The 14,932-nt window shown below is 38.2% G+C and overlaps 1 protein-coding gene across 1 annotated transcript; it reads left to right on the top strand.

Annotated features, from left to right (window-relative positions):
* The first annotated feature begins 9,049 nt into the window (after positions 1 to 9,049).
* Positions 9,050 to 9,988, top strand: LOC100346171 (olfactory receptor 5P80-like). Its single transcript, XM_002708601.3, has one exon. It carries the CDS (start codon positions 9,050 to 9,052, stop codon positions 9,986 to 9,988), a length of 939 nt encoding a protein of 312 aa, XP_002708647.3.
* Positions 9,989 to 14,932: the final 4,944 nt, after the last annotated feature.

A 14,932-nucleotide genomic window follows, 5' to 3' on the forward strand; every position in this document is an offset into this window, starting at 1 on the left:
GAATAGTTTGAGAAGAATTGGAGTCCATTCTTCTTTAAATGTCTGGTAGAATTCAGCAGTGAATCCATCTGGTCCTGGGCTTTTCTTTGTTGGGAGGGCCTTTATTACTGTTTCAATTTCTGAATCAGTTATGGGTCTGTTTAGGTTTTCGATGTCTTCCTGGTTTAATTTAGGTAGGTTGCATGTGTCCAGGAATCTATCCATTTCTGATAGGTTTCCTTGTTTGCTGGCATACAAGTCCTTGTAGTAATTTCTGATGATTCTTTTTATTTCTGTGGTGTCTGTTGTTACATTTCCTTTTTCATCTCTGCTTTTATTGATTTGGGTCTTTTCTCTTCCTTTTTTAGCTAGTTGGGCCAATGGGGTGTCAATTTTGTTTATTTTTTCAAAAAACCAGCTCCTCGTTTGGCTGATTTTCTGTAATATTTTTTTGGATTCAATCCTGTTGATTTCTTCTCTGATTTTAATTATTTCTCTTCTCCTACTAGATTTGGGTCTGGTTTGCTGCAGATTTTCTAGATCCTTGAGATGCGTTGAAAGCTCATCTATTTGGTGCCTTTCCAATTTCTTGATGTAGGCACCTATTGATATAAACTTTCCTCTTAACACTGCTTTTGCTGTATCCCATAAGTTTTGGTATGTTGTGCTGTTATCCTCATTTACTTCCAGAAAATTTTTGATTTCTCTTTTAATTTCTTCTATGACCCATTGTTCATTCAGGAGCATGTTGTTCAATCTCCATGTGTTTGTGTATGCTCTAGGAATTCCTGAGTTGCTACTTTCCAACTTCATTCCTTTATGGTCTGAGAAGCTGCATGGTATGATTCTAATTCTTTTGAATTTGCTGAGACTTGTTTTATGGCCTAGTATGTGGTCAATCCTAGAGAAGGTTCCATGTACTGCTGAGAAGAATGTAAAATCTTTAGCTGTAGGATTGAAAGTTCTGTATAAATCTGTTAGATCCATTTGGGGTATAGTGTCATTTAAATCTACTGTATCCTTGTTGATCTTCTGTCCTGTTGATCTGTCTATTTCTGAGAGTGGAGTATTGAAGTCCCCCAGTACTATTGTATTGGGGTCTAAGTCTCCCTTTAAGTCCCTTAACAAATCTTTCAGATAAACCGGTGCCCTGTAGTTAGGTGCATATCCATTGATAATTGTTATATCTTCCTGTTGTATTGATCCCTTAATCATTATATAGTGTCCCTCTTTGTCTCTCTTAACAGTTTTTGTGGTAAAGTTTATGTTGTCCGATATTAAGATGGCTACGCCCGCTCTTTTTTCATTTCTGTTGGCATGGTATATCTTTTTCCAGCCTTTTACTTTCAGTCTGTATGGCTCTTTGTTGGAAAGGTGTGTTTCTTGTAAGCAGCAAATAGATGGGTTTTGTTCCTTAACCCAATCAGCCAATCGGTGTCTTTTAACTGGACAGTTCAGGCCATTAACATTCAATGCGACTATTGATAAGTGGTAACTTTGCCCTGCCATTTGCCAATGATAAGTTCTAATATGTGCTTTGAGGTCCCTGTGATCTTTTGCTGTGAGGTTTCCTTCCTTTACCTTCTTTCATATTGATTTCCGTGTTTCTGTGTTTCTGTGTGCAACACATTTTTAAGCATCTTTTGCAGGGCTGGATGAGTGGCGACAAATTCTTTCAATTTCTGTTTGCTATGAAAAGTCTTTATTTCACCTTCATTCACAAATGATAGCTTTGCAGGATATAATATTCTGGGCTGGCAGTTGTTCTCTCTTAGTACCTGGGCTATATCTCGCCATTCCCTCCTAGCTTGTAGGGTTTCTGATGAGAAGTCAGCTGTGAGTCTGATTGGAGATCCTCTGAGAGTAATCAGACGTTTCTCTCTTGCACATTTTAGAATCTTTTCTTTATGTTTCACTGTGGAGAGTTTAATTACAACATGTCGTGGTGAGGATCTCTTTTGGTCATATTTACTAGGGGTTCTATGAGCTTCCTGTACTAGGATTTCTCTGTCCTTCTCCAAACCTGGGAAATTTTCTGCTAATATCTCACTAAAAAGGCCTTCTAATCCTTTCTCCCTCTCCATGCCTTCAGGAACTCCTAGAACCCAAATGTTGGGTTTTTTAATAGTATGCTGAAGAATCCTGACAATATGTTTTAGATTTCTAATTTCCTCTTCTTTTCTTTGGTCTGACTGTATCCTTTCCTGTTCTCTGTCTTCTAACTGTTCTGCTTCACCCATTCTGTTTGTAAGGCTCTCTATTGTGTTTTTCATTTGATCTATTGAATTATTCACTTCATTATGCTTTCTCGTCACTATCACAGTTTCCTGTTGTACCTGTTGTTTCGTTTCATTTTGATTCCTCCTTAATATTTCATTTTCACGAGAGAGATTTTCTATCTTGTCCATTAAGGATTTCTGTAGTTCACGAATTTGTTTTTGAGAACTTCTTAATGTTCTTATCAATTTTTTGAGATCTGCTTCTTGCATTTCTTCTATCTCATCATCTTCATAATCTTGAATTGGGGTGTCTTTTTCATTTGGGGGCTTCATAGTGTCTTCCTTGTTCTTATTACCTCGGTTTTTGTGTTTGTTGTTTGGCATATTGGAGATATTTGGTTTCTTCACTGTGGTGTTTTTTCTTGTTTTTTTTTTTTTTTTTTTTTTTTTGACAGGCAGAGTGGACAGTGAGAGAGAGACAGAGAGAGAAAGGTCTTCCTTTTTGCCGTTGGTTCACCCTCCAATGGCCGCCGCTGCAGCCGGCGCACCGCGCTGATCCTGGCAGGAGCCAGGAGCCAGGTGCTTTTCCTGGTCTCCTATGGGGTGCAGGGCCCAAGCACCTGGGCCATCCTCCACTGCACTCCCTGGCCATAGCAGAGAGCTGGCCTGGAAGAGGGGCAACCGGGACAGAATCCGGCGCCCCGACCGGGACTCGAACCCGGTGTGCCGGCGCCGCAAGGTGGAGGATTAGCCTATTGAGCCACGGCGCCGGCTCTGTTTTTTCTTGTTATACTATGACTCTAGATTAAGTGGACTGACTCTTTTTGATGGAGCCTTAGAGGCATGAGATGGGTGTGGCCTGAGAGCTCTGTTTGGTGTGCCAAAGGTGACACTCCCAGGTTAGGCGTGGTAGATCTCTCTCTCTTTTTTTGATTCAAAAGGGAAGTAATTCCGCACAGCTGAAGGAAGTTGGAAGTAGTTAGCAGGCAAATGATATACCCACAGGAGCCAGAGATCAGAAGCTCTTTCCCAAGGACCACACAGGGAATCTGTTCGGCCCTCAGAATGGGCTCAAATTCTCCTTCAGTCTCCCACTGGGTTGCCAAAGTTACGAATTGTAGCGTCTCTGGAGAGTACTCACGTGAATTCCATGAGTTCTCTCCCCCACTGTCTCTTTTTTCACAGTCTCAGTTCAGTAGCGCCACAAATTTACTAGCTCCTAATCTCCTGTTAATTCGCCCCGCCCAGAGTCAGGTTTTTCTGCTAGGCTCAGGGCCGGTGCAGACCTGAGGTCACTCTGCTTATGACGTATGTCCAAGATGGCGCCTGCTCTTTTTCTTGCTTGTCTTTGAGAGGTGAGCGGAGAGAGAGAAACCCGTGTCCGTATCAGTCACTCTTTTTCTCTTTCTCTCTCTCTTCTAGTTAGCCTGGTAAACTTTTCCCCCCAGGGTCGTTCTCTCTAGTCTCCTCTTTCCGCTTGCCTGCCGGTGTCTCGGGCTATTGAGGTTCGGCTCACCTCGTGTTCCAGCACTGGTGTGTTGAGTCTGCCGCTGGTGTCCCAAACCGTGGGCTCCCACGCTCTCCACGCAGGTCCACTGTGAATCACTTGTTCCGGAAGAGTTTCTTCTGCTGTTTCTTCCCTTACTCTTCCTTGAACCTGCAGTATCTCCACTTTTATTAAACTGTCTCTCCCCGGACTATCAGTGTGCTCCCTTCCTATTCCGCCATAACCTCCAGATAAGTCTCTTAATTTTGATAAGTATTTTTAAATATCTCTTAATAACTTGTTTCCATTTTCATATCTATTATTGCCTGTCTCTCCACACTTCCAGTAACAGCAGCACTATTTTGCCATTTTATGGTTGAAAAAGCCATTTTTTTGTAGACAATTTAAGTTGTAAGTTGAGCAGTTTTTTTGGTATGTTTGTACTACCAATTGTCCTTTGTCCAGTTGAGTTATATTTTTTAATTAATTAAGGAAATGAACAATTCCCTTGTTTCTTTCAGTTTGTCTGGAATTTATTTGTGTAACAGATGGGGAACATCTGGCCCATGGGCTTTATAAGACCCACGAAATCATTTGGTCTGGCCCTGCCAAGGCAACTGCAAGCGGGACTTAAAATTCAATAAATCCACAGCAGGCCCTCTTTTTAGTTGATAATTTTGTATGTCCTCTGAAAGATGTTATAAATATCCAAATGGCCCTTGGTGGAAAAAAGGTTTCCCCATCCTTGCTATTAAAAGTTTTTAATTTTTCCTTAAAATAATCAGTTGTTCCTTTTTCTCTTCTATACTTACATTCTCTTTAAAGTCTCTTTTCATCTTAAGTTTGTTTGAGAAACAGAGTGAAAGCACACTTCTATCTGCTGGTTCACTCCTCAAATGTCCAGAATGATTGGGGCTAGACCTGGGGCCAGAGCCAAGAGCCAGAAACAGTCTCAGTCTCTCACATGGGTGACAGTGCCCCAACTGCTTGAACCATCTATCACCTGCTAACTCCCAGGGTCTGCATTAGCAGGAAGCTGGAATCATGGAGCCAAATTTAGGAATTGCATTGTCCGGGATAGCTATATATGGCTGCTGAACTCTTGAAATGTGGCTAGTGTGACTGGAAAAAAATTAATTTAAAATTTTTTTAAGTTAACAAATTTTAATTGCCACATGTGGTTAGTGACTACTATGTTGGGCAGTGAAGCACAGCTATTCTGACTGGTATCTTTTTACAGCTATTTATCTGCTCCAAGTCCTTTTTTTTTTTTTTTTAAATCATCTTAACCATTTGTAAGTGTGTAGTTAAACAGTGTTAACTACATTCACATTGGAATCCAGAGCTTCTTCCATTTTGTAAAATTAAATTCTGCACCCATAAACAATTCCTATTTTTCCTTCCCCTCAGCTTCTAGGATCTACCATTCTGCTTTTTGTTTCTGTGAATTTGACTACTTTTTTTATTTTTTAAATTTTTTAAAATTTTATTTAAGGTGTACAAGTTTCATGTATTTCATGTATGCAGATTTAGGTTAGATGCCTTTCTAAGTGTAATTGTGAAGTATTTGTTGATTTGTGTCTGGTCTTAACAAAAATTTTTAAAAGCGACAGATTTCTGTCTTCTAGTCCACTCCCCAAATGTGCACAGTAGCCAGGCCTGGGCCAGGACAAAACCGTGAGCTGAAATTCCATCTGGGTTTCCCATGTAAGTAACAAGGACCCAAGTACTTGAACCATGCCCTGCTACCTTCTATGGTGCACACTAGCAGGAAGCTGGATCAGAAGCAAAGTAACCAGCAATCAAGCTAGGCACTATGACTGGGATGTGCACATCCAAGTGAGGACTTACGGTGTAGTACCAAATGCCTACCCCTTGGTTATTTGAGTTAGCATAATGTTCTTAAGGTAGTCCAGTAGAGAACTATTTTTAAGTTTTACTTTTTCAGCACAAGACACCCTATGACTCTTTAATTTAGGATCATTTGTATATAAATGTTTGTAAAAGTTTTATTAAAATTGGGCATGTGATCTCATTGTTAAGCATATTCCTACGAAGAACCCTTAACACTCTTTTATCACAAGTATAGTTAGTTATTTCTAGTTTTTTTTCAAATCCATATAGTTACATTTTATAAGTGATAACTCATTAGAGAATGAAATTTAGGGATGTTTAAGTTCCTGACCTACTTTTCTGTGTTAGCATTGTACAATAAATTCTGTTAAATGTTTGCTTTGTGGAAGTTATCATAGCACATGGGATGCAGTATTGTACTTTGGACTTAGACAAATTTGACTTTGATTCTTGACTCTGTTAAACTTTGCAACCTTGGAAGAAATTCCTTAAACCCCATACCTCAGTCATTCTCCACCTTTAATATAGGTATAACATCTACCTTATAATGTCTTGATTGGTTTATGTGAAACACTTTACACCTCCAGGCCACAAATAAATGCCTAATAAATTATCATATATATCATCATAGTAATAACCCATTAATAATATTATTGCATCCTTTCATAGAATCTATAGGGAACATTGCAGACAGCAAATTTGAATTTTTATTTGCTTTAGTCTCACTTGAGTCTGTCACAAATATAAGAGATGTTAAATAATACCTGATTTATAATAGAGATTTTTAGTGTTTTTCATTCATTGTATATTTGATCTGAGTCCATAAATTAGAGCCAGAGAATGAAAGTGCTACAGTGATAGCAATATATGTTAGTTTATATGACATATAAATTATTTCATTTTTAGTTTCAAAACATATTTTGTAACTTGGATATAAGTATATTGAATTGTATGTTCACATGGTGCTTCTTTAATCTTGAGAATTTAGGCATGTATATTTTCCCTTGTAATTCCTGGGCTTTAAACTTAGGTTATTGTCAGACTTTTAAGTAATGCCAACTTGAATTGAACATATCCTCATCTATGATCACTAGGTAACATTTTGTAAATTCTTATTTTTAAAGTAGCTAGACTAATTTTTTATTTGTGATATTTTAATGTTAAAAGCATTTTTCTATAGTTCATCATTTTAGGAATTTTTTTAAGTAGAAAAGGTGAAGATGGTCGGGAAGTAGTGGTTATAAAAGGGTAACATGTGGGGCCGGCGCCATGGCTCACTTGGTTAATCCTCTGCCTTGCAGGTGCTGGCATCCCATATGGGCACTGGGTTCTAGTCCTGGTTGCTCCTCTTCCAGTCCAGCAATCTGCTATGGCCCGGGAGGGCAGTGGAGGATGGCTCAAGTGCTTGGGCCCCTGCACCCACATGGGAGATCAGGAAGAAGCACCTGGCTCCTGGTTTCAGATCAGCACAGTGCCGGCTGTGGCGGCCATTTGGGGAGTGAACCAACAGAAGGAAGACCTTTCTCTCTGTCTCTCTCTCTAACTCTACCTGTCAAATAAAAAAAAAGGGTAACATGTACACATGTACTGAAATATCATGCTTCACTTCATATAGATGGATACAATTATTGTCTGTTAATTTAGAATAATTTAAAAGGTTAACATTAAAAGGCACATCCTTGTCATGATGTAAATGTTCTATATCTGTCAATATACTGGCTGTAGAGGCCATCATTGTGGTTCAGTAGGTAAGCTGCCACTGTGATGCCAGAATCCCATATGAGCTGGTTGGGAGTCCTGGCTGCTCCATTTCCTGTCCAACTCTACTAATGGATCTAGGAAAGCAGCAGAAGATGGGCCCAGTGCTTGGGCCCCTGGTCACCCATGTGGGAGACCTGGGTTAAGTTTCTAGTTCCTGGCTTTGGCTTGGCTCTTCCCTGGCTGTTGCGGCCATTTGGGGAGTGAACCAGCAGATGGAAAATCTCTCTCTCTCCCACTTTCCTCTCTTCCCCTCTATAACTGTGCCATTTAAATAAACAAATCTGGTCATAAAATTGTACTTTATTTTGGCAAGATATTACCATTAGGAAAATCCAGGTAAAGTGGGATCACTTTGTAATATTACCTACAATTGCATGTGAATCTAAAATTATCTCAAAAAAGATTTAATTAAAGGTGGCACTATCCAGAAATATTCAAAAACACAAGTGCCATTTTTTTCGAGAAAGATTTGCTTTCAACTGAAATTGTGCTTAGTACACTGCACACTTATGTACTCTTGTGAATTCCAATACACTTAGAATGTTCTAGCAATCCATTAAAGGTTTTTATTTAAAACACTCTTATTATACACACAAAAGCAAACTCAGAAATGTTCTTAGACAATGTGTATTATTTGACCATATGTACCCATAATTTTCACTGCCCTGAAGGGTTTTCAGTCTTTGTAAACAAGTGATGTACTCAAGGGGCTATATCCCAAAAGACTGTATGTCTTATAAATATAGCTGTACCTTACACTGATACTTATTTGGCATTTGTCCTTAATGTTGAAGTACATACACCTACAGGTAAAAATTTTCCTTACAATGATCTGAGAAAACTCGCTTCTCATATTTATATTGAAGTTATTTCAAAGTATTAATCAATTGTTCTACATCCATTTACTTCTATGAATGGCTGGTATTACTATGTACATTATGTGATTTAAAACAAGATACTTTGAGATTGCTTTTAAAGGAATGAACGGCTTTTGTTAATTGTGTAAGATACTAAAGATCACCCCTGACAAAACTAAAATCTCATTACTGGCCTGTATAGTCCAAAGGTCATGGAATTTCTGTTCAGCATGTTGACTGCATGCCATAATGATGCTCATACCCATTCTGATTTTGTGCCATATACTTTGCTTTACAAGTTTATATATTCATTCAGCCTGGAGTCCATACCTATTTAACAATGTTCTTATCTCTGTACCATACAAAGATAAGGAAGCTAGGATCTTAAGTTCAACACCTTAATTCATGATGTTTATAATAGTGTTATTGCTCAGTTAATTCACATATAGCATTATTGAAGCTTGGCTGTTAATAATTAAAGTGTAACAATGTGGCTAGCTGAGCACAGGGATGTCAATAACTGGTGTGTGTGTGTATGTGTGTATGTTCAGTGTATTTGACACCGCATTCTTGAAGGGAAAAAAAACTGTCTCACATTTTAGATTTTCTCTATTCCTTAAAATGTACCTCACCTGACAACATGTTTCAAACATGAGTTGACTGTATCAAATTTTAAAAAGTGGTTTCTGTAATATTTCTGCCTATCTATCATAGAACATCTATATTATACAGTTCTTACATGAGGTATTATATGAAAGTATTTCTCCTCAAATTTGCAAATGAGTGCCTTATGTTTTGTGATTTTTATTGCCTTGCTAGTATGCAAGTAATACTGTTTTATTGAATTTTAACACCACTTGTTTTGCTTTCAGTGAACCTCATTCTCAATGGAGATGGGGACTGGAAACTACACAACAATGACAGAGTTCATTCTATTGGGGTTAACAGAAGATACCACAGCTTGTGCAATTTTATTTATTGTGTTTCTTGGGATCTATGTGGTCACCTTACTGGGCAATGTCAGCATAATTATGTTAATCAGAAGCAGCCCTCAGCTTCATACTCCAATGTACCTTTTCCTCAGCCATTTGGCCTTTGTAGACATTGGGTACTCTTCATCAGTCACACCAGTCATGCTTATGGGTTTCCTCAGGAAAGGAACTTTAATCCCTATTGCTGGTTGTGTAGCCCAACTCTGTTCTGTGGTGACATTTGGGACAGCTGAGTGCTTCTTGCTAGCTGCCATGGCCTATGATCGCTATGTAGCCATCTGCTCACCCCTTCTCTACAACACCCACATGTCACCCAGAATCTGCATTTTCTTAGTGGGCATGTCCTACTTAGGTGGGTGTGGGAATGCTTGGACATTCACTGGCTGTCTGTTAAGTCTGTCCTTCTGCGGGCCAAATAAAGTCAATCACTTTTTCTGCGACTATTCACCACTTTTAAAGCTTTCTTGTTCTCACGATTTTATTTCTGAAATAGTTCCAGCCACCTCATCGGGCTCCATCATTGTGATCACAGTGTTTATCATTGCTCTCTCTTATGTCTACATCCTTTTTTCAATCCTGAAGATGCGCTCTACAGAGGGACGGCACAAGGCCTTCTCCACCTGCACCTCCCACCTCACTGCAGTCACTCTGTTCTATGGGACCATTACATTCATTTATGTGATGCCCAAATCCAGCTACTCAACTGACCAGAACAAAGTGGTATCTGTGTTCTACACAGTGGTGATCCCCATGCTGAACCCCCTCATCTACAGTCTCAGGAACAAGGAGGTTAAAGAGGCTGTGAGGAAACTGATGGCTAGGACCCACTGGAGATCATAAGAAACCTGACTTTCATAATAAATATATATAATAATGACCCCTAATGAAGGTTCAAGGATAATGTACTAAGTAAATTTCAATTTGTATTCACAGTATCCTAGACTCATAAATGTCAATGTCTTGTTATCAAAATTTTCAGTGTAAAAACGAGGATTCACTAAGATAGGAACATGCTGCAAAAAATAAACCCACAATATAGTTATTCTTGCATATATAAGCACAAGTCTTTTCACATTAAGTTTTGTGCTCTCTGAATGCAGTCTTTGGAATTAAACAGGAAAGGACGCATTTCAAACTCCCATAATGAGGAATAGAATAGTGTTGTTATCTAAGAGCTCTTCATCTGATATAGGTGGTCCCTACACACTACAGTGATCTAAGGGTTGAAACCAGTGATGCAGGTAGTTGAAAAGCTTCTATGATCCTGTGAACTAAGCCTGACCAACAGGAATCCTCCTGCAGTATCTGCAAATGAGCATGAGCTAGTCAACTGAGAAGATCCCAGAAGTTGTCCCTGAGCTACAGTTCTTCCATTTTTAGGGATTTATTCCATCAAATACTTTAAGAAGTCTCTAAATGAGAGCCTCCTGGGGTTTAACCTGGATTAACTGGCTCCTTTGGCAATAAAGAAGTGTACTGTTTTTATAAGGTTGTTTCAATCTTCAGAATTGTATGCTCCACTCTTCATAATGTCTGTTGAACCAATTTTTCTCAAATATTCCCATTGCTTCTGGGACTGAAAATTCTTGATACTTTATGTATAATTTCACTGAAACTGTTACAATAGTCCTAAAAATGCTCTTCTTGAACCATATTAATTTTAATTTTTTGGAATTTAAGTTTGTTTACATTGTTAAAGACTCCATTTGTGTTTGTTCATCAACTGTCTTTTCTATTTGATTATAAAATAAAAAGTATAATATTTTATAAATATTTTTTTCTTTAAGAAAAATTTAAAGACTAGGTCAATCTTACAACATGTTCCATCATACAATTTTCTCTTTATTCATGAGGAATGATTTTTCTGTCTTCAACATTAAGTTCAATTTCTTTAAGTTCTGAAAGAAATAACACCCACATTTCCTGGTCCATACTGGCTGACTACAAATACTCTGTCTTATGCTATATGTGATCCATATGGGTCTCCAGATTAACTTTTCTTTGGATGTCCCTTTGCCAAAATTGATATGGTTACCACCATTGCAGAACCAACCTGACAGCAGAGTATTTCAATTAGACCCTGGTCTTACTCCATTACTCACAGGTCTGGCTAGCCAAATGGTAGGAGGCTGGCCGGCGCCGCGGCTCACTAGGCTAATCCTCCGCCTTGCGGCGCCGGCACACCGGGTTCTAGTCCCGGTCGGGGTGCCGGATTCTGTCCTGGTTGCCCCTCTTCCAGGCCAGCCCTCTGCTGTGGCCAGGGAGTGCAGTGGAGGATGGCCCAGGTGCTTGGGCCCTGCACCCCATGGGAGACCAGGATAAGCACCTGGCTCCTGGCTCCTGCCATCGGATCAGCGCGGTGCGCCGGCCGCAGCGCGCCGGCCGCGGCAGCCATTGGAGGGTGAACCAACGGCAAAGGAAGACCTTTCTCTCTGTCTCTCTCTCTCTCACTGTCCACTCTGCCTGTCAAAAAAAAAAAAAAATGGTAGGAGGCTGATCTGGCATATTGGAGGCTTGGTTATGGGGCCATCTAAGAAACATCTGTAAGTCTGGATTGTTGCCTACGGAATTACAAAGGTGCCATAAACAAAAATATGAGCCAGGATGCATGGTTCTATGTACCAAGGTATAGAGGTAGGATCTGATTGCTAACTATTATACTAAATAATATGTTGCTCTAACAAATTACTACAACTTAGTGTCTTAAAGCAATACAAATATGTTATCTTACAGTTCTTGAGGTTGGAAGGCCAATATGAGTACCACTGGGCTGAAGTCAAGGTAGCATCCATTTTCTTAGATTTGCCAGATTCTAGGGACAACTGCATTCTTTCACTTGTGCCATCTGCTATATCCCTGTTTTGTGGTCCCATCTTTCCCTTAAACTTTTTAGCCACCTCTTTCTTCTCCTTTTAAGTATACTTATAATGATATTGTCTTTACCCTGGTAATACAGGATAATCTCTATTTCAAAGACAGTAAATAGCAATTAATCTAAAATGCAACTTCAATTTTTTCTTTGCTAAGCAACCTAGCATACTTCCAGTTTCTGTGATTAGATGTGGAATCTGTGTGTGTGTGTGTGTGTGTGTGTGTGTGTGTGGAGGGGTGGGCCCTACTATGCCTGTCCTACTCACGGAAGGATATTTTACTCTGCAGAAACTAAAGATACTAGAAATCTTTCCTCTTCTGCCAAATAGTATCTAATACTTTCTATATTTTTATTTTATATGAAACTTTATTAAAGTAAAATGCAAAAATCTCATAAAATTGTGTAATTTAAACGCCTATCATGATACAGAACATTAACACATAACAGAAAATCCCCTCATAACCCTCTCTAGTTGACATAGCTCTTGCCCCACAGGCACCCACTGTTCTGACTGTTCTGATCATTTTCCCACTATGGCTTCATTCTAACTGCTTATATCAATGGAGTAAAAAGTGTTCTTTATTTGTAAGACTAATTTGTTTTTATGTATTTTTCAACTTTTATTTAATAAATATAAATTTCCAAAGTACAACTCTTGGATTATAGTGGCTTTTTCCCCCCATAACCTCCCTCCCACCCGCAACCCTCCCATCTCCCACTCTCATCCCATTCACATCAAGATTCATTTTCAATTATCTCTATATACAGAAGATCAATTTAGTATATACTAAGTAAAGATTTCAACAGTTTGCACAAAATTTATTTATATGGTCATGTGTACCAATTGTTTGTTTCCTATTATAACTAAAATGTATTCTATTATGTGAATATTCTAAGATATTTCACCATTCTTCTATGAATAGAAACCTTAGTTTTTCCTCTTGGTATTTGCTTTCTGCCTGAAGTACAACTTTTAACATTTCTTATAATGTTTACATACTGATGATGAATTCTTTCAGTTTTTGGTGGTCCAGAAAGTCTTTGTTTTGCATGCAGTTTTGAACTATATTACTTCTGGGCATTCAGTTACAGCTCAGCAGTGTTCACCCTCACCTCCAGGATTATAAAAATGTGGCTCCAGCCTTCTCACTCACGTTACCTCTGATTATATCCAAATTTGTTTATCATAGTTTCCCTCATAGGATTAATTTTTATGTAGGTACATCTATAGAGGTCTATGAAATTTGTCACACAGATGCACTCAAATAATTAACTCCAAAATGGAAAACAGCAAATTTTGCTATTTACCACACAGAATTTGTCTTATGTTACCTTTTCCTCTTTTTTTTTCTTTTCAAAAATTTTATTAATAGTAAGAGAATAGATTTTACAGGTACAATTCTAAGAAGATAATGATAATGTCCTCCACTTACCTTCCTTCCTTAATTTTTGCAAAAGCATAATTTCAGTCCACTCTAAAATCACAGGCTTGATGCACTACTAACCATAATATTCAACAAGTAAAAAGTACAGGACCACAGTTCCATAGGAACATCAACAAGAGTTAAAATCAGCATTTGTCTACCTCCTCAATTCCTGACAATCACTAATTTGCTCTGTATCACTCTAACTTTGTTACTCTAAAACTCCTATATAAATAGAATTTGGGATTAAAGGTGAGCAGCATTTGCTCTGGTGAGCACATGATAGGAAATTAGGATCCTAATCATTGGTCTGGTACTCAGGACCAGACCATGGGACTAGCAAACGTTTATGTCATTAGGTATGGTATTGAAGGTGGGAGGCACACCCACAAATCAGGGAGCCTTCAGTAGTTACTGACGCAATGAAGTGTTGCTCACAGTAGTTCAAGGCATACATTCTAAAATTCAGTCTGTCCTAAATTTTAAGCTTAGATTTAATTTTATCAATTAAGTATATTTGTGCAAATAGATACACTAAGCCTAGGCTCCCTCATCTGTAAAACAAGATAATGCGATTACTTCAGTCACCTTAAAGATTAACTGAGATAATGTTTCCAAAATATTAAGCATAGGGCTTGGTAAAGCATAAGCTCTGAATGAAGGTTGGTTAGTACCACCAGCAATGAAACACTTATGCCAATGAGGCATCAGCAGGATGTCACAGGACTTCATAAGATTGGGATTATCAGGAGAACTAGAATGAGTCTTCAAGTGGAAGTTGATTTCTACTACCAGCTACTAAATTATCATTATCCCTTTGAGGCACATAGTTCAAGGAAATTAGTCTAACCTGGAAGTCATCCAAACCCGTTTTTGCTTCACAAGTCTCTATTCAACAAACACAAAAGTATTTTGTTTCTCTCTTCTGAAATTAAAATTATGTACATATCTTAAATAACTGTTACTCAGGAGTCATAAATGTATTATTTAAAATTCAACTTGACATGGCATCGTAGCCCAAATTTCCCAAGATATTTAATGGACGGTCTTACATTAATCACTACAATAAAAAATGAACACATACCGAATGAATAAAACAAAAGTTGCCACTTTATGTTTGCAGCTTAGTATTCTTTAGCCTGAAACATTAAACTTAGTAACAATATTTAGCTATGAGATTTATTACATTATACTTAATAACTATCAAATTAAACTATACTGACAACATAAAAAAAAAAAAGATAAAAAAATCACTTGAAAATTGACAGGACCCCTGAAGATTAGTTAGTTGTGTTTGTGTGAACTGAACTGCTCAATATGCACTGGGGAATGTGATAATGATCTCTGGTGCTTTAGAAATCACACTAGAATTTTTAGAATCTTCAGAGACTTGTTCTCAAAGGAAAACAATGAAATAAAACATGGGTACTATATGATATATGGCTTTGATTTTAATACTGCTATGTTGAGTGAATTCTTATTTCCAGT

This window comes from Oryctolagus cuniculus, chromosome 1, assembly GCF_964237555.1.
Source record: "Oryctolagus cuniculus chromosome 1, mOryCun1.1, whole genome shotgun sequence".
In the NCBI taxonomy this organism is placed as follows: Eukaryota; Metazoa; Chordata; class Mammalia; order Lagomorpha; family Leporidae; genus Oryctolagus; species Oryctolagus cuniculus.

What these genes read in the sequence shown, in the direction of transcription:
- LOC100346171 (XM_002708601.3), top strand. Translation starts at nt 9,050, where the DNA reads ATGGGGACTGGAAACTACACAACAATGACAGAGTTCATTCTATTGGGG.